This window comes from Bufo bufo, chromosome 2, assembly GCF_905171765.1.
Source record: "Bufo bufo chromosome 2, aBufBuf1.1, whole genome shotgun sequence".
In the NCBI taxonomy this organism is placed as follows: Eukaryota; Metazoa; Chordata; class Amphibia; order Anura; family Bufonidae; genus Bufo; species Bufo bufo.
The window spans coordinates 295,792,473-295,818,086 of record NC_053390.1 but is presented as its reverse complement, the minus strand read 5'-3'; the positions used below and the strand labels follow the sequence as shown (position 1 = coordinate 295,818,086).

General features: G+C 42.0%; 1 protein-coding gene across 1 annotated transcript; it reads right to left on the bottom strand.

The window, feature by feature from the left end:
- Window positions 1-266: 266 nt before the first annotated feature.
- LOC120990818 (solute carrier family 12 member 3-like) lies at window positions 267-23,011 on the bottom strand. Its single transcript, XM_040419720.1, has 26 exons — window positions 22,301-23,011; window positions 21,126-21,284; window positions 20,592-20,667; window positions 19,494-19,589; window positions 17,530-17,669; window positions 17,321-17,431; window positions 17,105-17,216; window positions 16,849-16,979; window positions 15,674-15,758; window positions 14,312-14,466; window positions 14,011-14,118; window positions 12,502-12,625; window positions 9,984-10,085; window positions 9,639-9,794; window positions 9,428-9,527; window positions 9,228-9,339; window positions 7,544-7,666; window positions 5,506-5,612; window positions 5,279-5,361; window positions 4,703-4,762; window positions 4,504-4,608; window positions 4,291-4,402; window positions 4,097-4,183; window positions 2,986-3,103; window positions 1,846-1,913; window positions 267-408 (listed from the first exon to the last, which is right to left on the bottom strand). The coding sequence occupies exons 1-26, from the start codon at window positions 23,009-23,011 to the stop codon at window positions 267-269; spliced, it is 3,483 nt and encodes a 1,160-aa protein (XP_040275654.1).
- Window positions 23,012-25,614: the final 2,603 nt, after the last annotated feature.

Sequence of the window (25,614 nt, the reverse complement as noted above, 5' to 3'; positions counted from 1 at the left end):
CTCAGTTATTAGAAGTTTAGGGGAATGATCCATGGGAAAAAGTATGAGAATTAACTCCATCATGAGGTAGAAAAATCTGTCCTAGTATCACCTACAGGATTACTAGAGAGAGAGAAGAGGTTTCTTTGTACTTGGTCTGTTTAAACTACTTTCATTATGGGTTGTAGTCTGTTTCTATGGGTAGGACAGGATAAAAAAAACACAAAAACCACCCATAGCAAATCTCAGCATGATAACTGTAGTCTAGGATCAGTTCTCTTTCGCGCTCACTGGCAGTAAATTGTGAGCGAGTCCTGCTGATTACCACGGATGAATGCAATTGGTGGGACGATGTCTCGAGTTAAGCTTTCCAGCCAGGCCATGTAGAGGGAACTGGGGCAGGCTGATTTGATGGCAATCGGTAGGCTTCTGAAATATAAATAAGAGGGATACAGAATTAACACCCAGCTAATGATTGGGCAGATAATACAAATCTTACATGTACTTACTGTCTGACACGATAGATAAATAGAATACTTGAAGGGCCTTTTACATGGGGCGATAATCTTCCAACATGCCCAGCGATGATTTTTGTCACTGATCGCATCTCTTACTCTGACATAAAATTCCTAGTTTGTCACCAGCATATCCCCTCAACTGGCATCTGCCTGTATAAGGCTACATTCACATCTGTGCTTTTAATTCAGGTTTTGAGATCCAGCAGAGGTTCTCAAAACCTGCATTAGGCCTCATGCACGCGGCCGTATTGCGGGCCGCAAACGGCGGGTCGGCAATCCACGGCCGTTGGCCTTCTGCACCCCGCATCACGGATGCGGACCCCTTCACTTGAATGCGTCTGCAATTCCGAAGATGCGGAACGGAGTCAAGGAACACCGGAAGCACTACGGAGTGCTTCCGTTGTGTTTCTTTCCGTGGTTCCGCACCGCCCAAAAAATATGACATGCCATATTTTTTGGCGGTGCGGACATACCACGGACCCATTCAAGTTGAATGGGTTCGGCCCGCTGCATGGATGTTGCCCGTGCATTGGGGACCGCAATTGCGGTCCCCAATGAACGCAACGGCCGCACAACAGCCGTGTGCATGAGGCCTTACACTGATCCATTTCATTAATACATCGGGATAGCTTAGTTTCCGGATCCGGTTGTATTAAATCAAAACACAACAAACCGTCGGTAACAAAAACCTGGATACGGCATGAAAATCAAGGGTTCCGTATCCAGTTTTTTTTTTTTTTTGGTTACTGACGGTATCTGGCTGAAACTGAGCCACCCAGATGTATTAAAAGCAACAGATCAGTTTAATTCAGGTTTTGTTGCGTTTTGCAAACCAGACACAAAAGCGCTGGTTGCAGCCGTTTTGTTTTCTGCCCCAAAATGCAACTGAACTGAACTGATGCATCCTGATTAGCTTTGTCCCCATTGACAATGAATGGGGACAAAACTGATCCTTTAAATTCTGGTTTTCAGATCCTCCGCCGGATCTCAAAACCTGAATGAAAAAACAGATGTGAAAGAGGTATGGACAAAAAAGAAATATTTTTAAAATCTCATAATCCTTTTTATCTATATAGCAAAAAAGAAATGTGTTCTGAATTTAAAATTGTTCTGCGATTCTCACGATTGACAATTTTCAGATAAGAGATTAAAGATAAAGTTCTGTTCATCGAGGGTAAATTGAAAAAAAAAGCGTCCAGAAAAGCATGACGGAGTATAGGTATTGTGTGACATATTCCTTGTTGACTGCACTGTGTATATGGGTATGATCAAGACAGTTTTGTGCCATTTTCAGTTTTTTTTCTTAGAGCATCGTGGAATAACGGAAAAATGTTGATTTATCACTTACATGGCGATAAGAGCGGCATCCTGGGAGTTTTGTTGGAGGATCTCATTTAGTCTGACAGTTCGTTCCGACTGAGAGAATAATAAATAATAAAAGTCATATTAATATACCTTCTTACCAAAGCTGCTTTAACACGGCTGTATGTGGTTTGTGTGACCGGTGCGTTTCCTGGATCCACCGTGGCTCATCTGACCCAAACTCTAGGCATCATAGATAACTAGGAGGCATTGAGTTCAGCTCACATGAGCTGCAGTCGGTCCAGGAAATGCACCCGCCACATGGATCATACAGCCGTGTAAAAGCGACTGAAAGTCGGTAATTGTAAGGCCTCCTGCACACGAACGTGTGCTTCCTGTTGCCGTATTGCGGACCCGCAATAGACGGGCACGGTTCCGTGTGCATTCCGCATTACGGATGCGGACCCATTCACTTCAATGGGTCCGGAGATGCGGAACGGAAGCACGGAACCCTATGGGAGCACTACGGAGTGCTTCTGTGGGGTTTCGTCCCGTACTTCCGTTCCGCAAAAAGATAGAAGATGTCCTATCTTTTTGCGGAACGGCCGGATCGCGGACCCATTAAAGTGAATGGGTCCACGATCCGCTGCGGCTGACCCACGGACGGTGTTCGTGCATTTGGCGGGCCGCAGCACGACCACAGGGCACACACATTCTTGTGCAGGAGGCCTAATACAGTTTGGCTCAGTATAAATGTAAGATGTTGATGCAGGGATGTACCCGAAAATGGCATTTAAACTTATACCTCAATGAGTACATTCACTTCAAAGGGTCAAGTGGAGTCCAAAGAATTCATCTTTGAACTCTGATGAACTTTGAATAAATGTCTGGCTTTTTTGCTAGTCTATTGCGCTATTGTGTCTGGCAAAAAAGTAAAAAATGAATGGAAAGCTGGTCAAATGAAGTCCAAAGATAAATGCGTTGGTCAGTTTTGGCAATTCAAACAAAGATGAATGCATTGGACTCCATTTCACCTATTGAAGTTAATGTAAATGTCGCCATTTTCAGGTATTCAAACCTATACCCCCAGAGGAAAGGCAAGTGGTGGGCTATAACACAGTGTGAATCCAGCCTCATGTGTCTACCACTTACTTTGCATAGCTATAAAGATAAAAAAAAAAAGTACCTTCGCTGCATGGTTTAGAAGGTCCTTTTCACCGATACACCAAGGAGGGATCTCAAGTTCAGTCCCCATCTGGTCATTAATGTTATATGGAGCGATGAGGTCCTCAAACAACTGCATGCTGCACATACAGAGGAAAAAGAGAATTCAAATGGAGCCTGGTAAGAGTATCTTATGGCTAAAGGAGTTGTGCCACAAAACAAATTCTACATTTTGCACACCAGCATCTGGATCTGAATACTTTTGCAATTGCATGTCATTTTAAATGTAGTATAGCCAGTGAGCTATTCGATAAAATGTAATTGTATAGCGCCACCTGCTGTTTGTTCTTTTCCTTATTTCTTGTCTACCTCACCCTCAGTTTAAATATTCAACTGCCACCAGTCATTTCTACTGTGGGATGCGGCACTAAGGACACCCCTGAGCTGCCAAGCTGAAGATAATCTAGCAGAACAATTGGAGCAATGAATGGGAAGATCTCCGGTTCCATTCATTGTTATATCAATCATGGCGTATCCTCTATAAACGCTACAGGGTTTTAAAACAATTCTTTTGACAGACATGAGCAGGATTTTTATTGGGGGTGTTTGCCATGTCAGAAGAGAAGGCATAGATCAACTATTCCATAAAAATACTGTATATACAGCCATTCTTTATTATTGTAACAATTTACTATTCATTACACAGTGGCCATACACTTCAGCTCAGTGGTCAATCTCCCATAAGAACAAATTCAACATTCCCAATACTTATTTTTCCCCTCACATCATCCTAGGCCTCTTTCACATCTCCATTACTGGTCTCAGGCAGGCTATTCTCTGTAGGAGCTCTCTAGATCCAGAATACCTAGATGTTACCACAATGCCCGCTGGCCCCATTGACTATGATAGAATCCGATGGAAATCCAGCCACTACCCAGCGAGTATGCCAGGATTCGACCGGATGAAAACCGCTGCCAGAACAGCCTGCTGGAGAACGATAACGCTAGTGTGAAACTAGCCTTATATATCCACATACTCATAATAAGCTAGTCGACTTGTCCCACCAAAATTGGCAGGTTTGGCCGACCGAGAAATAAGTTGATTTAATTGAAAATGATCCCTTATATGCATACTTTTTGGGATGGGGCTTTTGGTCGATGTCTGTGAGCACTACAACATCTTGGAATCCCAGCCTGAACTTTTCTAGAAGTAACTGCATTCTGCAATGAGAAATTGGATTAGGAACATTAAAAGGGCAGTTCTTCTGTCCTCCACTTGACTACCCACTTTTTCTTCTTCCCCAATGTAGCTTGCCAGTAAAACTTACTCTTTCTTCTCTTCTTCTGCATTCTCCTGTGTTCCTCTGATGTAGACTCGTACTTTGCATTGGCTCCAGCGTTTTCTCCGAGTCAGCAGGTAGGGTATGAGAAGGGTGAGACCTTGGGAAAAGGAAGCAAGAGTTTTCAGTAAATATGAAATATTTTCTGATGAGTATAGAAAATATTAAAAAAGTAAAGAAATGAATTAAAATTGTGCTCACCTCCATCATCACTCAACCAGTAAATGTGGATGCTTTTCTTGCCCTGACGGCCCTGGAATTCGGTGTTAGTTTGGTTCATAATCTCTGGCACTATGGTTGGAGCCTCTGGAAACAAGGAACAGACATAATATTGAGTTTTCACAGCAAGGAGGATGATAGTCGAAACGCTGCCCCATATTATGGAATAGGAAGCTCCTACCTTTTTCTGTTTCTACGTCAGATGTAAGCTCATCGTCAGAATCCTGGAATGCTAAGTTATCTGAAGGAATAAATGAAGACCATTCATGAATTGTGCAGGTGCATTATCTATTGATATTCACATATGGGATCTACAACAATCGCATGGCAAAGAAACCAAAACTATTTTGGAGACACTGGAGGTTCTAAACTAACTGGTTTTGTAGAGCTTGGAATCCAAGTCCCTTCTAAAGCACCTATGCATCTCCAATCATTTATTTTGCACTGAGGGCCATCAGAGAAACATAAAAGAAAAATGATGGCAGTAGGGGCAAAAACATGAGCTTTTTAACATCTGTACAAAGATGTAGAAATGTTTGAGGGATTCCTTTCTGTATATACTTGTGTGCACCTTAGGGTTGAAGGCAACAGTACAACAGGAGTGTGGTCTGCTTGAAACTCGAGCTGTGCCTTTTGGTTCAATGCGGCAAACATTATAGAACAACTACTACTTCACTACTATGGCACATGCTGTATACTAGGCATCTTTTTAATAGGTGACATTGTACACCCATATAATATGCTCCTTTCTACTTACATTGGCCTTGCATCTTCTGTGATACATCAAGGCTTTCCTTTATGTGAAGAATGCACACCCCAAACTGACAGTCAAAGGAGTCACTGTAAAATAGAATTAGGGGGGAAAATACAGAACAGGAAGTCAGAGAAGGAAGGTCACAACAGACTGAAATACACCATGTTCAGAGAGAAGTGAAGGATCTATTGAGGATCGAGGAATTGCCTTCAGATTTAGACGCCACTTACTTGATGATGTCCACATATTCTTCTAAGCACTGCCCTGGAACCTTTTGCCAGTCACTCTTATAACCCAGAACCACAGTGTTTGGCTTTAAACGACCAAGACCGGAAACCTGCATGGACAGAACATATGATGATTTGCTGTAATATGCATAGAGAACAGATGTCCTAATCCTAAAAATGTTTTAGTTTACACAGGCAAAGCCCTATCCCTTTCTGCTATGCTCCACCCCCTTTGTCAAGAATGTCGATAGGAAACCTAGATGTGCTATATTGCACCAGTTTGTACTATGACAGATTTTTGGCACAGACACATTAGTAAATCTGAGCCACAGACTTTCACAAGAAGCTGCAACCTCTTCCTTCCAATGGGCCTTAAAAGGGTTTTCCAAGATATTTTTACTGATGACCTATTCTCAGGATTGATTGGTGGGGGTCCAACACGCGGGGACTGAGAAGGCACTGGCGCTCGCAGTAGTGCTGCGGCTTTCTCTCAGCTCACCAAGCACAGCGCTGTGCTGTACATTGTCTAGCGGCTGTGCTTGGTATCTCAGCTGCGTCTAGGCCACGTGACCAATAAAAGTAATGTCATATAGCCTAGGAAAAGCTCTGAGAAGGCTACTACGAGTGCCGGCGCCTTCTCAAACAGCTGATCAGCGAGGTTCCCAGGGGTTGAACCCCCACCAATCAGATACTGATGACCTATCCAGTGGATAGGCCATCCGTAAAAATATCATGGAAAACCAATCATATCTATATAAGTGGGCCTAGTAGATTGTCGGTAAGTGTTACTGTAATGACTTTCAATGTTAAGACTGAAAATAGAATAATCTGAAAAAGGGAAAGGCTCAGATACAAAATCAAGATGGAATAATATTATAGGAATCTCTTCTCAGCAAGTGTTGAGCCATTGTCCATTTGTATCAAAACCACCATTTTTATTGTTCTGTCTTATCTTAAAAGGGTCATGCGGTAATTAATATTGATGGGTCATCAGTATCAGATCAGCAGAGGTCAGACACCTGGGACTCCCAGCAATCAGCTGTTAGAAGAGGGCGGTGACGTCACCTTACATTGGTCACACGGCCTAGTTGCAGCTCAGCCCTACTGAAGTGAATGGGGCTGCACTGCAATACCAAGCACAGCCACTATACTATGTATGGCGCTGTGCTTGGGAGGGCTGCTGGGAGTCGGCTGCGGTCAGCAGAGCTCATGTGAGTGCAGGGGCTCCCTGGAACAGCGGATCCCTGGAATAAGTCATCATTATCCATTACTGGATAACCCCTTTAATTATGCATCTCTACATGCACATCTTGTGCCTGTTTCTCAGACTTTCATGTGTAATATTTCCCGAAGAAGCTCTGTGTTCTGAAAGCTTGCAATATGATTTCTGCTGGTTAGCCAAGAAAGGTCTCTCTCCCGTAATACTTTTGGATTTAACATCACACAGCAAGTGTTGATAATATAAGTAAAAAAAATGATTTTTCACATTAGGATATGCAGTTGCTTAATGATTGTGGGGGTCTTATCACTGGAAACCCCATGATTGACATAAAAAAAGGGAATCTCAGTGCTCTGTGGAGCGACCCTGCTGATTTATTCTTACACAGCGCCACCTGGTAGGTGCTGTGCAGGTACTACAACAAATTTCCATTTAGCTGAGTTGGGTTGAGTTGCAGCTGTCTCCACAGGCCACATTCTTTTGTGCAGTCATCAGTGGGGGTCCTTGTGGTTTGACCACCTCTATACTATTGATATTCCATTACATGCTAAGATGGGAAAACCCATTTAAGAAGAGGGAGTCCATTAGTATAGTCATAAACTTCATAAAAAAAGGTACTGTATGTCGAGTAATTTTTCTAAATAAAAAAAAGATCTGATTCAAAAACTTCATAAAAAAAGGTGCTCAACACCATTGCATAAATCCTAATTCCTACTCAGCTCATTGTGAATTAGTAGTTGACGCGGAGTTAATATCCTGTAGAGAGTTGTACACTACGGAGGAATATTAATATTGTTCAGAAAGGTGATTAAATCTCTGTACCTGCATGAGACATTTGGCTCCCGCTCGTAATGTTCTTTCCTGAATCACACTGTAGAACGATCGCACCTTCCTAGTGTTCAACCATCGAAGATGTCCCTCTGAGTCTGGTACCTTCTCTGAGTCCTGTCAATAAAAAAAAACAGCAGTTTCTTTTCATGTAATCACTGCCAAAGGTGCCTCAACTATGTTCTGAGTAAAAGATCTGAATACGTAGGTCAATGCAAGATTTTAGTTTTTCCTTTATGGGGTACAGTGATGGCCAGTTCGCAGTGTTCACCAGTGAACACATGTGGGCTGCCATCTTTAGTAAGGTAGACTCACCCGTCCGGCGATGCACAGGTAAGCCCTTACCTGTGCCGGGAACCGGTCTGAAATCAAATGCGGTCACCGGGAGCAGGCAGTTCCGAGAACAGCCCGATGAAGGCCCCCGGCGGCTGTTCTCGGAACTGCCTGCTCCCGGAGACCGCATCTGATTTCAGACCGGCTCCCGGCACAGGCACAGGTAAGGGCTTACCTGTGCATCGTCGGACGGGTGAGTCAAGATGGCAGCCCACATGTATTTGCTGGCGAACACTGCGAACTGACCATCACTGATGGGGTATTGGGTGCAGAATTATGGCGAAAAGCTTTTTTTTTTTTATTTTTTTTTTAGCACAAGGCCGCAACTGTGAAAAAAGTGAAAAGGGTTGAAGACTTTCTGAATGCATCGGTTATATATATATATATATATTGATAGGATAGCATCTTGCAGTTGATGGAGATTTGGGGGATGCACATCCAGGGCACGAAGCTCCCGTTCCACCACATCCCAAAGATGCTCTATTGGGTTGAGATCTGGTGACTGTGGGGGCCATTTTAGTACAGTGAACTCATTGTCATGTTCAAGAAACCAATTTGAAATGATTCGAGCTTTGTGACATGGTGCATTATCCTGCTGGAAGTAGCCATCAGAGGATGGATACATGTTCTCATTCTGCTTACGCCAAATTCGGACTCTACCATTTGAATGTCTCAACAGAAATCGAGACTCATCAGACCAGGCAACATTTTTCCAGTCTTCAACAGTCCAATTTTGGTGAGCTCGTGCAAATTGTAGCCTTTTTTTCCTATTTGTAGTGGAGATGTGTGGTACCCGGTGGGGTCTTCTGCTGTTGTAGCCCATCCGCCTCAAAGTTGTGCATGTTGTGGCTTCACAAATGCTTTGCTGCATACCTCGGTTGTAACGAGTGGTTATTTCAGTCAACGTTGCTCTTCTATCAGCTTGAATCAGTCGGCCCATTCTCCTCTGACCTCTAGCATCCACAAGGCATTTTTGCCCACAGGACTGCCGCATACTGGATGTTTTTCCCTTTTCACACCATTCTTTGTAAACCCTAGAAATGGTTGTGCGTGTAAATCCCAGTAACGGAGCAGATTGTGAAATACTCAGACCGGCCCGTCTGGCACCAACAACCATGCCATGCTCAAAATTGCTTAAATCACCTTTCTTTCCCATTCTGACATTCAGTTTGGAGTTCAGGAGATTGTCTTGACCAGGACCACCCCCCTAAATGCATTGAAGCAACTGCCATGTGATTGGTTGACTAGATAATTGCATTAATGAGAAATAGAACAGGTGTTCCTAATAATGCTTTAGGTGAGTGTATATCTACCTCCTGACAGAACAACAATAGATAAAACTCACAGTGACAACATTTCCGCAGATCATCAAACTTGTGTTCTTTGTTATAGAACTGACAAAGTCAACCAGGGCCGGACGAAAGTTGGGAGGTCCAGTCAGTACAAGACACTGTGGCCTGGAAGTAAAAGACAACGGTGGATGATAACACATTGTACAGAACACGTGCTATAAATGATTTGTTTACATCGTATTAATTACAATACCTAAAGTTTTTGACATGTTCTTGTACTCCAGTGAGGGTCACACTGTAGGTTAGGGCCATTTTGTAAGCTCCAGCCTGGACAGAAGATCCCCAGTTCACATCTAAGGGTACAGCGGAGAACTTGGTCAATACAATGGCCGATAATCTATTTGAAAATATCTTCTAACATTTCAGTTCCCTTCTAACCATGGAATATAGATCCTTATTCCTACCTGGCTTTTTGTAGCTGGCATAACCTAAGAGTATGAAAATGATCGCTACAGCAATGATAGCTGCCCACCATGTCAGGAGAAACATAATGACCACTGACACTACAGCGCCAAAAAGGGAGGTCCACTTGCTGTAGTAACGGAACGATGGCCGCCATCCTGTAAAAAATCAAAAGTAAACCATGACTTACTCTGGTAGCGAAGTGTGACACCCACAAAAATGCACATTGTAACGCTGTGGTGAAATCAAGAAAAGGAGAAATAATAGATATATAATCACTGAGGTAAATGAAAGAAATATACAGCAATTACTTTAAGTAGAGAAATATAAAAAAGCTTTGTCTTTACCTGGAGAATTGGTGATGGACGCATGGAAGCAACTAAAGTTGATGAGGGCATAGGAGCACAAGAAGAAATTGGAAATAATGGGAGCGATTGTGTTTAGCTCAGCTGTGGGGAGATGAGAATTTATTGATAAATTATACAATTTCCTGGAAGAAAATGACACGTTATAACTGGAAACTGAAATTGTCTCATAGTATCAATAGAAAAAAAGAATTGACTGCATGGAAATAATATCTGGCTATAAATGTGCCAAAATGAAGCTTCAGACTTGCTGAGAATTTCTTCATAGGATTTCAAGAATCACAGAGACATATCAGAAGTTCTAGAAGGAGGAGAGGGAAGCGATGGCATATCACATTGTCACTCCTGAATTGGGAGGCCATGGACTTTCTTTTCAGCCAGTCTCCTGCAGTGGAGAGAGAGCATGATATGTGAGCACTTCTCTCTCCTAATGCTATGAGAAGGTTTGATATGTCTCTATGGCCTATCAAAAGTTTCACAAAAACTCAGACTTCACCTTTTATTTTTCACAGCTCCTTTTGGAAAATGAAAGGTGGAATCTGATTGGTTTACACCAGTTTGATTCTTAAAAAAAAAAGACTTTTGAGATGTCAGTGTGACAAGTTATGATCAGTAGGGGTGAAGGTGCTAAGAACCCCTCTCCATTGATCACCAAAATAAAGAAGTAGAAGTGTTTTGCTGAGCATTTTTCTTTTTGATCAGTTCCGCTTGGAGCGAGCAGTGTACAATCGTATAGATCAGGGATGGCCAACCTGCGGCTCTCCAGCTGTTGCAAAACTACAACTCCCAGCATGCCTAGACTGCCTACAGCAGGGCATGGTGGGAATCGTAGTTTTACAACAGCTGGAGAGCCGCAGGTTGGCCATCCCTGGGTATAGCTCTTATCATAAACAAGTCAGAGCTTCTGACGTCTTTTTCTTCTTAAGTGATAAGTACCCTTTAAAATTCTATCGCTTACTCAGTTTATTTTATATTGTCTTTTGGCTTTATTACATTCCGTTCAATCACATAACGTGATTAAGATGACTTTTCGTTTATATGTACAGTGGTCCCTCAAGATACAATAGTAATTGGTTCTGGGACGACCATTGCAAGTTGAAACCATTGTAACTTGAGACCATAAATGGAAAACTGGTAATTGTTTCCAAAACCCTGATATGTTATCTTAAAGGCTCATGCACACAAACGTATTTTCTTTCCGTGTCCGTTCCGTTTTTTTTGCGGACCGTATACGGAACCATTCATTTCAATGGGTCTGCAAAAAAAACGGAAGGTACTCTGTGTGCATTCCATTTCCCTATGTCCGTATTTCCGTTCTGCAAAAAAATAGAACATGTCCTATTATTGTCCGCATTATGGACAAGGATAGGACTGTTCTATAGGGGCCAGCTGTTCCGTTCCACAAAATACGGAATACACACACGGACCGCAAAATACCTACGGTCGTGTAAACAAGCCCTAAAAAAGATTAAATTTAAATAAATTCTGATCTCTGGTTCATGTGACTGACTGGAAGAGCCAGCCAATCAACATGGCCATTTCAGTGGTAAAACACCTACATTAGCTGAGTCACACGACTGTATTTTTGGTTCGCATCCGATCCGCATTTTTTGTGGATAGGATGCGGATCCATTCCTTTCAATGGGTCTGTAAAATATGCACACAGCACATAGTGTGCTGTCCGCATCCATATGTCCATTCCGTAGCCCCACAAAAAAGCTAGAACATGTCCTATTCTTGTCTGTTTTGAGGACAAGGATAGGCATTGTTACAATGGATCGGCAAAAAATAAAATAAAAATGGTTGCAACACGGATGTCATCCATATTTTTGGCGGATCCGCGTTTTGGGGACCGCAAAATACATACAGTCGTGTGAATGTAGCCTAGAGGGATGTTCACATCACTGTTATGTTTCTGTCCTTCAGAAGAATAGAAAAATAAAGAAAAAAACATCTTGTCAAAAACGGATCCTGTGCGTCCATTTGAGCCATTTCTGTCAGAGATAAGTTATTTCAGATAGAAAAAAAAATAATTCCCATCTAAAAATAACGGATCTCTGGCGAAAATTGCTGAAATGGACGGCAAATGTTCATAACTGATGCACGGGATCTGTTTTTGACAGGATGTTTTTTGTGAACTCCCCCTTAGACAGCTTATATAGGTGTTTCACCATTGAAATGGCCATGTTGATTGGACCTTCCAGTCAATCACATGAACCAGAGATCAGCGGTGTCTGAGGCATTGTATTGTGAGCCTGATTTCAAGTTAGGATGGCTCAGGAAAGACCATTGTATGTTGAAAATATTGTATTCTGAGGTCTTTGTAACTTGAGGGACATCTGTGTATTGTATTGTGTATTGAAAACCTTCCTTCATAGACCTGTAGAGGAGAAGACAACACCTCCACATTTTGTCAGCTCTAGGTTTTCTAAAAAAGGTCCAGACAATGACCAACTCATGGTATGGTAACAGATCAGTGTACGTCTCAGAATAGACTTACCAATAAGGATGAAAGCAATGGCAATAATGAAAGCCAGGAGGTATCCACGGATAGGCTCATTGTTCTTCCCATAACCCTTCCCAAAGAATCCAATAAAGGGGTAGAGCTTATCCTTACACAGGCACTGCAAAGATGTATTCATGGGTCAGAGACAAGGGAATGTGGATAAGAATGGCATTATAATGACTACAACCATAGAGTAGACATGGAAATATAGTGTATGATATGTTGTATGTGTAGGTAATATATTGTATCATACAGCCAGAGATATATAGATATAGAGCTACAGATATTTAAATATGACCATAGTGCATCCTATGGTTTATGTTGTATGAATCTTGAAGGAATTTTTCCCATCATATGTTGTCGTTGGCAAATACCTTATTGGGGTTTTGCCATCTTCTGGATCAACACAATAGGATAATATGTTGGATATGGTGAAACTGTATGTTTTTCCAACATTATTAAAGGGGTTGTCTCATCTCACCATTACTAAGCCGAGATGAGACTAAGCCCTGACTACCAGGTGGCTGGGGAACAGCACAGCGGCCCAGCAGTCACTGCTTCAGTAGCTCTCTTTGCAGTGCATAGGAGCTACCGAAACAGCATAGCACAGCAAGCTAGAGTAACAGAGAGATAAGACAATCCCTTTAAGGTGGTTTTAAGGGACTTAAAGGGGTTATCTCATCTCAGACAATGGGGGCATATCTCTAGGATATGCCCCTACTGCCTGATAGGTGCCGGTCCGACCGCTGGGACCCACACCTATATCGAGAACGGATCCCAGAAAGTGGTGAAGGGCACACTGTGCATGCACAGCCGCTTTCCATTCATTTTGTATGGGATCACCAAAAATAGATAAGTGCTGGCCCGGCTATTTCCGTTTAGCCCATAGAAGTGAATGGGAGCGTTGGCGTGGTGCACTCCCATTCACTTCTATGGGGAGAGCGCTTGGTGGTGGTTGGACCGGAGTCGTCCAGCTACCACTTTGTGGGGCTCGATTCCTAATATAGGTGCAAGATGCCCCCATTGTCTGAGATGAGACAACCCCTTTAAAGATTGATGAGCTATCCTGTGGATAGGTGATCAATATCTGATTGGTGGGGCCTGACTCCTGGCACGCCTGCCAATCAGCTGTTTGAAGGGGCTGCCGGACTTGGACAAACGCTGTGGCCTCTTTATATTATATGAAGCACAGTGCCGTACATTGTACAGTGGCTGTGCTTGGTATTGCAGCTCAGTCCCATTCACTTAAGTGAGCCTGAGGGCATGTGACCAATAGATGTGCAGTCATAGGAGAGGAGGAGGCCGCTGATACTGTCCTTTCCAATAGGTGATCGGTGAGGGTCCTGGAAGTCGGACTCCTACCAGTCAGACATTGATGACCTATCCCAAGGACAGGTTTCAATTTTTACGTTTTGAAAAAAACATTTTAACTATGTAACTATGTTCTCGAAGACACAGCGAAGACATCTCACAAATCAATGGATGTGTCAAGTATCCTTCTACCTGGAAGACTTTGGGAGCGGACACCAGGCAAGCCAGGGCAGAGGACAGAGTGGCTGCAAAGATTCCAGCTGTAATGAGGGGGCTGAACGCAGATACCATGCTCATTGCCTGCATAGAAAAGACAGCAATGAAATACACAATAATACACCTTTTTTTGCATTTGGTCCAAAAATATAAGTATTGCTAAATTCTTGATTTCTTCAAATCAGATCCTAAACTACTGCATTCAATAATTTAGTGAAAATAATTAAAAGATTATATTTCAATAAAAATAAGGCATTCATCTTAACTGCTTTCTTACCTGGTAATGGTTTGCTAGGCCATAGTAGCAGGTTTCATTTTGTCGACATTCACTAAAATCCCAGCCAAACTGACAGCTGAGTCCCTCGCAGTCTGTGTCATTTAGAGGTATTGTGTCATTTACAATGCCAGAGGCGTCACGGAGGACACAAGAACCTGGGGAGAAAAATGTTTAGGATGGAAAAATAGGGACGTCAGTGAAAATGTTCTCAGTGTTTTACTGCCTCAACTAGATCTTTGAGTAAAGAACTTATTTTTGCTTTATAGAGGACCTTTCACCACTCCTGACATGTCTGTTTTAGTAACTACTTGCATTCCCCATGCAATAACCATTCTGCCACATCTATTCTTATGGCTCTATGTTGTGCCATTCCTTTATTATTCCTGCAAGACGATATGAATGAATAGCTAGCAGTCTTAAATGAAGGTCCAGATGGGTGTTACTAGTTGGCGGTGTTTCCTGGCTGTCTGCCACTATCCAGTCAATGCTGCCAGTGTCAGAATGTGCAGAAACACCCCCTGCTGGTAACACTGCTAGCAATTCATTCATAACTTCTAGCAGGAATAATATAGAGGCATAAAATAGATGCTCCAGATTTGTGCTTACATGGGGAATACAAGTAGTTACCAAAGCAGACGTGTCAGGAGAGGTGACAGGTTCACATTAAAGGGTTTCTACCACTTCGTTTTCACATAATTAGCTTTCAGACACTAGCGATCCGCTAGTGTCTGCTCTACCGAACCATCCTAATATAATAGCTTTTGGGGCAGCCGTTTCGCTAAAAAAAGAACTTATATCTATATGCTAATGAGCCTCTAGGTGCTATGGGGGCGTCATTAGCACCTAGAGGCTCGGTTTACCTTCACAAAATGCCGCCGCCCAGCGCGTCCCTCCAGCCCGCCCATCTCCTCCGGAATGCGATCCTCCCTGTGAGCGTATGTATTCGGCGCATGCGCAGTGAATGTCTGACCGCTTTCTGCACAGACATCTCCACTGCGCCTGTTCCTCGGAGCACTATGACGTCATCGGCGCAGGCGCAGTGGAGATGTCTGAGCAGAAAGCAGTCAGACATTCACTGCGCATGCGCCAAATACATATGCTCACAGGGAGGATCGCATTCCGGAGGAGATGGGTGGGCTGGAGGGATGCGCTGGGCGGCGGCATTTTGTGAAGGTAGACCGAGCCTCTAGGTGCTAATGACGCCCCCATAGCACCTAGAGGCTCATTAGCATATCAATATAAGTTCTTTTTTTTAGTGAAACGGCTGCCCCAAAAGCTATTATATTAGCGGATCGCTAGTGTCTGACAGCTAATTATGTGAAAACGAAGTGGTAGAAACCCTTTAAGAAAAATAACACTCACCTATGGAAGCTGAAATAGCAAGGTATGACACTGTAGTCCAGAAGATGGCCATCAGTGTTCCTTTGGGTATGGCCACTGCTGGGTCCTGAAAAATAAACATTAATAGAATGGTTTAAAGAGGTCTTGTCACCATCCCAAACATGCCTGATTTCCCCGTAATATAACTATTCTGTAGCACCTTTTCTTAAAAATCTGCATTAAAGGGAATCTGTCACCAGCGACCTTCCCTATACAACAGTTTGCATAGACACATAGCGGTGGTTCACCTGATTAAGGCGCTGTGTTTCTTTAGTTGATCCGAGGCTCCGTTCCCGAGTTATGATATTTTTTCTTAATATGTAAATTAGGCCTTTGGTGCCATGAGGGCGTCTCCGTTGCTCTTGTTGTACCAAAGTTCCGCTCCTTTCTGCAGCCAGCTCTGCCACTGCCTGGCCCTTTCAATCAAAGCAGCCAGGGAGGGGATGGCAACAGAAATGAGTAGAGCTTTTGTACAACAATAGCAATGGAGACGCCCTCATTGCACCAAAGTCCTAATTGACATATTAAGAAAAACTATCATGACTCAGGAAGAGGGCCTCAAGTCAGCAAAAGAAAATCAGCGTTTTAATCAGATGAACCAAAGCTATGTGTCTATGCAAACAGTTGGATAAGGAGGTTACAGGTGACAGATTCCCTTGAAAGTCTTTTATGTTATTCCTCCTAGATGCATAAGTTGACAAAAGAGTGTTAAAAGTTGGGGTGTGTCCTTACTAGAGATACGTGAATTACTCAAAATTCTGTGTGGTTTGATTTTCTCTTCTCTGTCTCTCACTGCCTCTCCCTCTCTTTCTCCTCTCTCTTCAGATACAGATTCACCTTAAATTATTACAGAATTCGGGTTGAATCCAATTAATTTATAATTGATTCTCTCTCTAATCCCTACACATTAGGACATTGTCCAACTAGTATTAGGCTATGTATCCCTTTCACAAGGGAATGTTAACGCCCAATTGTCAATATATTTAAAAATATTCATGAGGAATAACAGAGGAACGACACACTGCAGATAAGCAAAAATGCTGGTACAAGTATTTACTAAGGCAGACATGTCAGGCGAGCCGTCTTTAACTGTATCTGGAAATATATCTATGCCACAGTGAAGTAAATTCCTAATATACAAAATGAGAACACTATACCTTAAGGTCTCCTGAGATGTTTGCGCCTGCAAGAATGCCCGTAGCTGATGGAAAGAATATAGAAAACATTCCAAAGAAAGATCCAGTTTCCCCGCGCCAGTTGGGAACTATGTTCTCCAAAAAGATTGACCCTGTGAGCACACAAAAAATAGGCTACTTCACATATTGAGCTTTTTACTGTCTAGTTGGAAAATGCAGCATACCCAAAACTATGTTCTATCACATGTTTAGCAGATTGTCTTCTGTGTTGTCTCACCTTGGTAACTGAAGAATCCTTTAGACTGTTTCTCTTCACTGGGAGGCATGATTGTCCCCACTATAAAGCTAGCAAAAGACACCATGATGACGAAGAAGAACACTACTTGTGCCTGCAGAAAGTTGTGGAGATGTATCAGTTATTTTGTACTAAGTGGGTGTAAAGGCGAAAAACACTAAAAATATCACGTTACAAAATGTATTCTAAGATACAGACCTTTGCTTCCCACTCCATCCCAGCTAATGAAATGAGGAGAAGAACTGTCACGGTAATGACACCTACGATCCTGATGTCATTGACAGGGTCAACAATCACAGCATTATATTCCTGAGAGCAGAAGATCATTAGATAGTTAGAAACTTCATCAGTATATGCTTTCTTCTGATTTGGATGTAGAATTTGTAGACCTTCTAAGATCAACTTACTATAAGGAGGTCTCGAACTGTCTCCGCAAAGCCTACAGTGTGCATAGCTACTGCGACTGCATTGGCAAAAGCAAATATAAGTCCAATAGAGCCTCCTAATTCTGGGCCCAAACTTCTAGAGATGAGAAAATATGTTCCACCTGTAAGCGAAGGAGACAGAATTAAAAAATGAACTAACTATATACACTCACATAAAGAATTATTAGGAACACCATACTAATACGGTATTGGACACCCTTTTGCCTTCAGAACTGCCTTAATTCTACGTGGCATTGATTCAACAAGGTGCTGATAGCATTCTTTAGAAATGTTGGCCCATATTGATAGGATAGCATCTTGCAGTTGATGGAGATTTGAGGGATGCACATCCAGGGCACGAAGCTCCCGTTCCACCACATCACAAAGATGCTCTATTGGGTTGAGATCTGATGACTGTGGGGGCCATTTTAGTACAGTGAACTCATTGTCATGTTCAAGAAACCAATTTGAAATGATTCGAGCTTTGTGATATGGTGCATTATCCTGCTGGAAGTAGCCATCAGAGGATGGATACATGTTCTCATTCTGTTTACGTCAAATTCGGACTCTACCATTTGAATGTCTCAACAGAAATCGAGACTCATCAGACCAGGCAACATTTTTCCAGTCTTCAACAGTCCAATTTTGGTGAGCTTGTGCAAATTGTAGCCTCTTTTTCCTATTTGTAGTGGAGATGAGTGGTACCCGGTGGGGTCTTCTGCTGTTGTAGCCCATCCGCCTCAAGGTTGTGCGTGTTGTGGCTTCACAAATGCTTTGCTGCATACCTCGGTTGTAACGAGTGGTTATTTCAGTCAACGTTGCTCTTCTATCAGCTTGAATCAGTCGGCCCATTCTCCTCTGACCTCTAGCATCCACAAGGCATTTTTGCCCACAGGACTGCCGCATACTGGATGTTTTTCCCTTTTCACACCATTGTTTGTAAACTCTAGAAATGGTTGTGCGTGAAAATCCCAGTAACTGAGCAGATTGTGAAATACTCAGACCCGCCCGTCTGGCACCAACAACCATGCCACGCTCAAAATTGCTTAAATCACCTTTCTTTCCCATTCTGACATTCAGTTTGGAGTTCAGGAGATTGTCTTGACCAGGACCACACCCCTAAATGCATTGAAGCAACTGCCATGTGATTGGTTGACTAGATAATTGCATTAATGAGAAATAGAACAGGTGTTCCTAATAATTCTTTAGGTGAGTGTATAATAATAATAATAATAACAATAAATATGTATGGAAAGCAGGTTATTTTCAACATTCTGCAACATTTTAGCTTTTCTGTTTTAAGCTATCTAGATACATGACAAGTAGTATTGGACTGTGCTCTCTGAAGACATAGCCTTCAAACGGACCTAATATAGTGCAAAATATTTGGATGGTCTTTGATCCAGAATGCTAACCTTCCTCAGATACAGATTGGGGGCCACACTTGTTTTTGGATGGTATCTGTAGCAGTTCACGGTCAGTGTGAATGAGTGAGGATACATTGCAACCAGACACAACCAATGGACCAGTCTGCTGCTATTTAAATTTTTAATTTTTAAGAGATAGTCATAATAATAGACAACATACAGAGAGTTATTTTTTGCATAACTAAAGACAGGGGCGTAGCTAAAAGCTCATGGGCCCTAGTGCAAGAGTTCAGCTTGGGCCCCCGTCCCTCAGTGCTTGTTGGCAAGGGGCAGGGGAGCACATAGCCTCCCTGCTGCCTGAGGCAAACATTGAAATGGCACCCCTTCGTGCCAAATTCTTAACCTAACCCCTTCCCTCCAGCCAGAGGTGTAAATTGACCAGTATGCACTTTCTATAATGCCAGTGTCTTATGTGGCACAAGGGTATTTGGGCCCCCTCAGGCTCCTGGGCCCGGTAGCGACTGCTACCTCTGCACCCCCTATAGCTACGCCCCTGACTAAAGGTATGACAAAACTTACCTGATTTAACTTTGCCATTTGTAGAGATGGCAGAAATGGACAAGCCGGTGATAGATGTCACTAGCACAGACATCAGAATGATCAGCCACGTCAGACCTAAACAAGAAGGAAATGTCAGTTTCCTTAATTTGTATCAATCCAATAGGGACATAGTAATTGACTAGTATACAGTATATATGAGTAAATCAACAAAGTGTATATATATATATATATATATATATATATTAGTCAAAACTATCAATGGATTATCTACTACTATTTAGAGCAGGAATACCAGAAGCCCAGAAATAATAGGATATTTCACATAAATACTAACATTTATATTCCCTGTTACCAAATTCTACATCTCATTTCATAATAGGGAAATAATCTACTAGCCTTTTTTATCGTTTTTTCCCCTAGCAACCCTCTGGTATGGACTTTATATAGGTCATAGTATTTTTTGGGGAAAGTTCCTGTTGCAAACTCTGCTCTTTTATGGACTAGTTCCTTGAAATCCCACTATAGGTCAAATTTGTTCAGAGTTAAGCCTCGTTCACATCATCGTTTCTCCTTTTCGTTCTCCTGCTCTGTTGAGGAGAAGGAGAACGGAAAGGACGGATTCTGCAGATAACTGAGACCTAACTGAGCGTAAGTCTCAGTTATCTGCAGAATCCGTCCTTTCCATTCTCCTGCTCCTCAACGGAGCCGTAGAACGGAAAGGAGAAACGGTGATGTGAACGAGGCCTTAGTCTACAAGAACACTCCATTTCAAACTGTCCCATGCATTTTCTTAGAATATTTTAATTAATAAAGGATATACATAGCATATAAAATGGCAAAAGGACCCTTCATTGACATGGGAGTTGCATCTTTATTTGTTATTCAATTAGCCTACGATTTGTGTTTTAATAACATTTGATCTTTACCATAATTGTTAACAATCTTTAGAAACTTTATTGACTAGATGTCTTTTTTATGCATTTTTGTCTACAAACTCTACACAAATATAAATGAATGAAAGCTATACTATTAATTGTGAGTTTAGTTAAATTGTTTGCTGAGCACATTTGCGTGTAACATTCATTGCAGCTATAGATTTTGTATATGTAGCCATACCTATTCCAGCTTGTGCTGTGATCCAGGGTAACCTCAAATACAGAATGACTCCCCAGATATTTAACATGCAGCGGATCTGTAGATAAAGATTAAACAAAAAGTATTACACATGTTTAGATTTAGTTAAAGGGTTGTCCAGGTATCTGAAAATGTTAAAAACTGCTTTGAATGAATACTGATCCTCTGCCACTTCCATTCCGACCCAGGTCTCCCACTGTATCCTGGCCTACAGCGAAGACATCCTGTCTTGGACATGTGACTACAGCAACCAATCATTTGCCACATTGTTGACCTCAGTGGTGTTGACCGGTGACAGCTAGAGTTTTGATCGGCTTGAGCGGTCACATGTTTGTATTGGGACAGCATCGCTGGAGGTCAGTATACAGAGACCAGCAGTGGACCTGGGAAGTGTCAGAATGCGAGATCAATAAGATGAGTATGACTTCTTTTATTATTTGAAGCATTCAAAGTGTTTTTCTGTTTAGGTGGCTAGAAATCCCCTTTAAGGTACTTCTTCTAACGTGTTATCCTTACCATTACGCCCTTGATCCATCCAAACCGAACAGGTTCTCCAATAGCCTTCTTTTTCTTTTTCTTATTCTTTTCATCAGTCTCCTCTTGTAATTCAAGCTTGTCTTTGTCACAAATTTCTGCATCTTGATCCAGGTTGACTGAAACCATTTGTTGTTCGTCCTGATAAAAACAGAAAGTGGTGATTGAGGAATGAATGAAACAGGAGTTAAAGAAAACTTAAACGTATATGTAACAGGGTTGATGTTCCTGGAGGGAAACGCCAAATGGAAAAGGATTTAGGAAAACTAGAAGAATGGTCAGAACTCTGGAAACTGAAATTTAATGTGGATAAGTGCAAGATAATGCACCTGGGGCGTAAAAACCCAAGGGCAGAATATAGAATATTTGACACAGTCCTGACCTCAGTATCTGAGGAAAGGGATTTAGGAGTAATTATTTCAGAAGACTTAAAGGTGGGAAGACAATGTAATAGGGCAGCACGAAATGCCAGCAGAATGCTTGGATGTATAGGGAGAGGTATAAGCAGTAGAAAGAGTGAAGTGCTTATGCCGCTGTACAGAACACTGGTGAGACCTCACTTGGAGTATTGTGCGCAGTACTGGAGGCCATATCTCCAGAAGGATATAGATACTCTAGAGAGAGTTCAGAGAAGAGCTACTAAACTAGTACATGGATTGCAGGATAAAACTTACCAGGAAAGATTAAAGGACCTTAACATGTATAGCTTGGAAGAAAGAAGAGACAGAGGGGATATGATAGAAACTTTTAAATACATAAAGGGAATCAACTCGGTAAAGGAGGAGAGCATATTTAAAAGAAGAAAAACTGCTACAAGAGGACATAGTTTTAAATTAGAGGGGCAAAGGTTTAAAAGTAATATAAGGAAGTATTACTTTACTGAGAGAGTAGTGGATGCATGGAATAGCCTTCCTGCAGAAGTGGTAGCTGCAAATACAGTGAAGGGGTTTAAGCATGCATGGGATAGGCATAAGGCCATCCTTCATATAAGATAAGGGCCGGGGGCTATCCATAGTATTCAGTATATTGGGCAGACTAGATGGGCCAAATGGTTCTTATCTGCCGACACATTCTATGTTTCTATGTTTCTATGTAAGAATGTTGTTAAAAAGTAGACCAGACAACAAACCACATAATACTACGTTGTGCTGACTTACTATTATGGCATTACGAAGGAGATCAAGGGATGGACGACTCCTTTTCAGTCTTCCAGGGGCAACAGAGTTAATATAATGTTCATGCTTTGGTTTGGCATCCAGGGTATTGTAGGCCATTTGTTTCTGGGCCAAAAGTTTATTACACGCTGTCAGCTTTGCAGGGCTTAGGCAGATGCCAGCTGACAAAGAATTGTCTGTCTCATTATAAGTCCCAACCACTTCATGTTGCTGATCTTCTGTGGAACTGCAAATCATCTGAAGTCCTGTATTAAAGGCATCAATTGACTGGTTGAGCTGATTCAGAGCTTCCTGTACCTGCTTTTCTGGTACCTCCAAAGTTAGCCCATCAGTAGTGGAGGTGTATCCAGAGGAGGAGCCTTCGCTGCCAAAAGAACATTCTAGAGACTCCATGCTATCAGATGTGATTGAGAAAGCCATCTTTGAACTGCTTTCTGAAGAGTATCCTGGAGGTTGGCAAATGCAATTGTCATGTATGCTATTTTTTATTTCATTCCCAATAGCATTATTAGATTTGTTATGGGGATTTCTGTGGCTTGGTTGTCTATTTTCAGAGCAGGAAATCATGTAAGAAACTTGCTCAGAGGATTCAGGGAATTTGGTAGGAGCCCAGGTTCCACAACGGCTAGACACGGAGACTCTCTCTATAGTGAACCTGCCAATGGAGACTGGAGTGCTTCTTGAGCAATCCATAAACTGCAGACAGAAGATCTGTAAAACAGAATGTAGACATTAATCATCTCATATCAAGACTGAAAGACACACATAAGTACAATTTAAATTACTCCATAACCCAACACCAACAGTCTTTTTGTAGTCTTTGTCCACTAGCCTCAAGCCTCATTTTAGGTTATATAAGTTGTTACATAGGTCTGCTAGCAAATGAAATATTAATGTAATTTCATAAATGATATTGTATATTGGCTACTATAGATACTGTATATCATCTAGTGTGGATTTACCCATTGTATTTCTAATTTATATTTTCTATATGTGATCTTTTTAGCCTTGTTAGGCTCTGATCGCACCTGCTTTGGAATCTATGTTAGGAGCCCATCTCATAGACATAATGGTCAGGAAGGAGACCTCATTGACTTGTATTGGAGAACTTTCTAGGCATGCTCTGTGACCCGATGTGATTGTACACGGGAAGAATAGATAAGATCTGACAATCACCTATTGTTAATGGTGGATCCTGTCTTATCTGTCTTTCTAATCCAGCCTATAATGACATCACCTCTGTGTAGGTAACTGCAGTAAGGTGATCTGTACAGACCAAGAAGTGGCGCCTATTATTAGGCTAAGTGGCCAGTGCGAAAACTGCAGGTTTCTGTTTAAATATAGATATTGACATGGAAAATTAAAAATGACATCATCAAAAATTCTTAAAAAATATGGTAAACATAAAAACATGATCTAAACAATAGGTCATTTTTTGATAACACATTTCCTTTAGGCAATGCTTTCAAGGGGTTTGCCCATCTCAGACGCTAGAATATGCCATCAATGTCAATTAGGTGCAGGTCCCACCTCTGGGACCTGTTCCTATCTCCAGAATAGGGCCCTCAAAACAAATGAAAGCGTACTGCACGTGCATGGCGTCCCCTCCATTCACTGCAATAGGAATGCAGAAAATAGCCGCGTGAGTGCGCTTGGCTATTTTGGGAAGTCTCATAACAATGGATGTAGAGCGCAACGTTCAAAAGAATGTAACGTTCATTAAACACCTCAAATAAACTGGTAATGTACCTCATGAGGTAAATGCCTGCAGCACATTTTTGCAGAAATTTCTTCGACTGAAAATCAATCCCATACATCTGAAAGGTGTTTGTAAAAATCCCTGCACCTGCTGCAAAGTCTCATTCAAAAGGTATGGAGAGGATTTTCAGAGACATGGGAAGTTATGCTAAGGCTATGTTCACACGGGCAAAATCTGTCACTGATTCACATTCACAAACACCATTAGCAACTTCCCATTGACTTCACTGTAAACAACCACACATTGTAGGTTTTTTCAGCAGCTGATTTCACACTTGTCCAGTAACGTTACTTATTTGAAGGTGGGTCTTTATAGAAGTCAATGGGAAAGGGTTGAATTCATTCATGAGTAGGAGCCGTATCTGGAGTGTATTTTTTTTGCGTCCTGTTTTCAGCTGATTATTTTACTACTGATCTGCAAGTGACTTTTCTGCTGTGGCTTTTGCCATGTGAACCTAACCTAAGGTCATTTTCACCTAGTCAGTATTTGATCAGTATTTTACATCAGTATTTGTAAGCCAGGAGTGGATCCAAAACTCAAGAGCCACAAATCTATTATAAGTCCTTTCCATCATTTCTCTTTCTCTGTAGGTTCCACTCCTGGTTTTGGCTTACAAATACTGATTAAAAAAAATACTAACTAAATACTGACTATGTGAAAGTGGTCTAAAGTAATTTTTTGTGTTGCAGTTTCTTTTGGCCAAAGCCAAAAACACAAAGCACTTCCTTGGGCTCTCATCCGTGCCTCCGCACCACAACAAGATAAAACATGGTCTATCATTGGTCGTATCTTGTGGATTACTGACCCATTTAAGTCAATGGGTCTACATCCACAAGTGGAGTGCAGAAGGCTAGTGCCCGTACATTGTGGACCGCAATTTGTGGTCTGCAGCACGGGCACTGAGCAAGTACACTGGTGGGCATGACCCTTTAGGAAGATTTTCCTGCAGGTTTTTTAGCCAACGTCAGAATTAGATCCACTTCTCACTTTGGTTGAGAACCTGCAGGAAAATCTGCCTCAAAGCCCCCTCCAAAAGACTTAGTGTGAACCTACTCTAAGAGAAAACTGCAGTAACACAGAGATGGGAACAAAGTAAGCACCATTACAACAAAAAAGAGAATGATTTTTGTGTAGAGGTAAAGCTAGTTTCACACCTACAGCTGCGTCTCCGGCAGGCTCTTTTGGCATAGAATAGCCTACCGGAGTGCCAGATACTGCCGGGTTTCCACTGGACCTTATTGACTATAATGAGGTACGACAGAGATCCGGCCACTACCTGGCAAATATGCCGGAAAACTGCTGCACGCAATGTTTTTTGTCTGGCCGATATCTGGAATTCTCTGCCAGAACAGCCAGACGAAGGAGTGAAACTAGCTTAAATCGTGTCTTAATACTTGACATAATATGACCACATAAAACTATTTAGTGGATCACAGATCACAGTAGTACGTTCTCAAATCCAGAATGTTTAGACTATGAGAAACTTAATCCTGGGTGACCAATAATTGGAATATTAGTTTGCTGTCACACATTCAGG

Bases quoted from the DNA above. Each gene is read 5' to 3' on its own strand.
- LOC120990818 (XM_040419720.1), bottom strand. From the start codon at position 23,011: ATGGATTGCTCAAGAAGCACTCCAGTCTCCATTGGCAGGTTCACTATA. The intron at 5,362-5,505 runs GTAAGTGGCGTC...TCTATTTTACAG, and splicing joins GAATATGTGGACATCATCAA to TGACTCCTTTGACTGTCAGT. The intron at 4,184-4,290 runs GTAAGTTTTACT...TTCTCATTGCAG, and splicing joins GCAGAAGAAGAGAAGAAAGA to AATGCAGTTACTTCTAGAAA.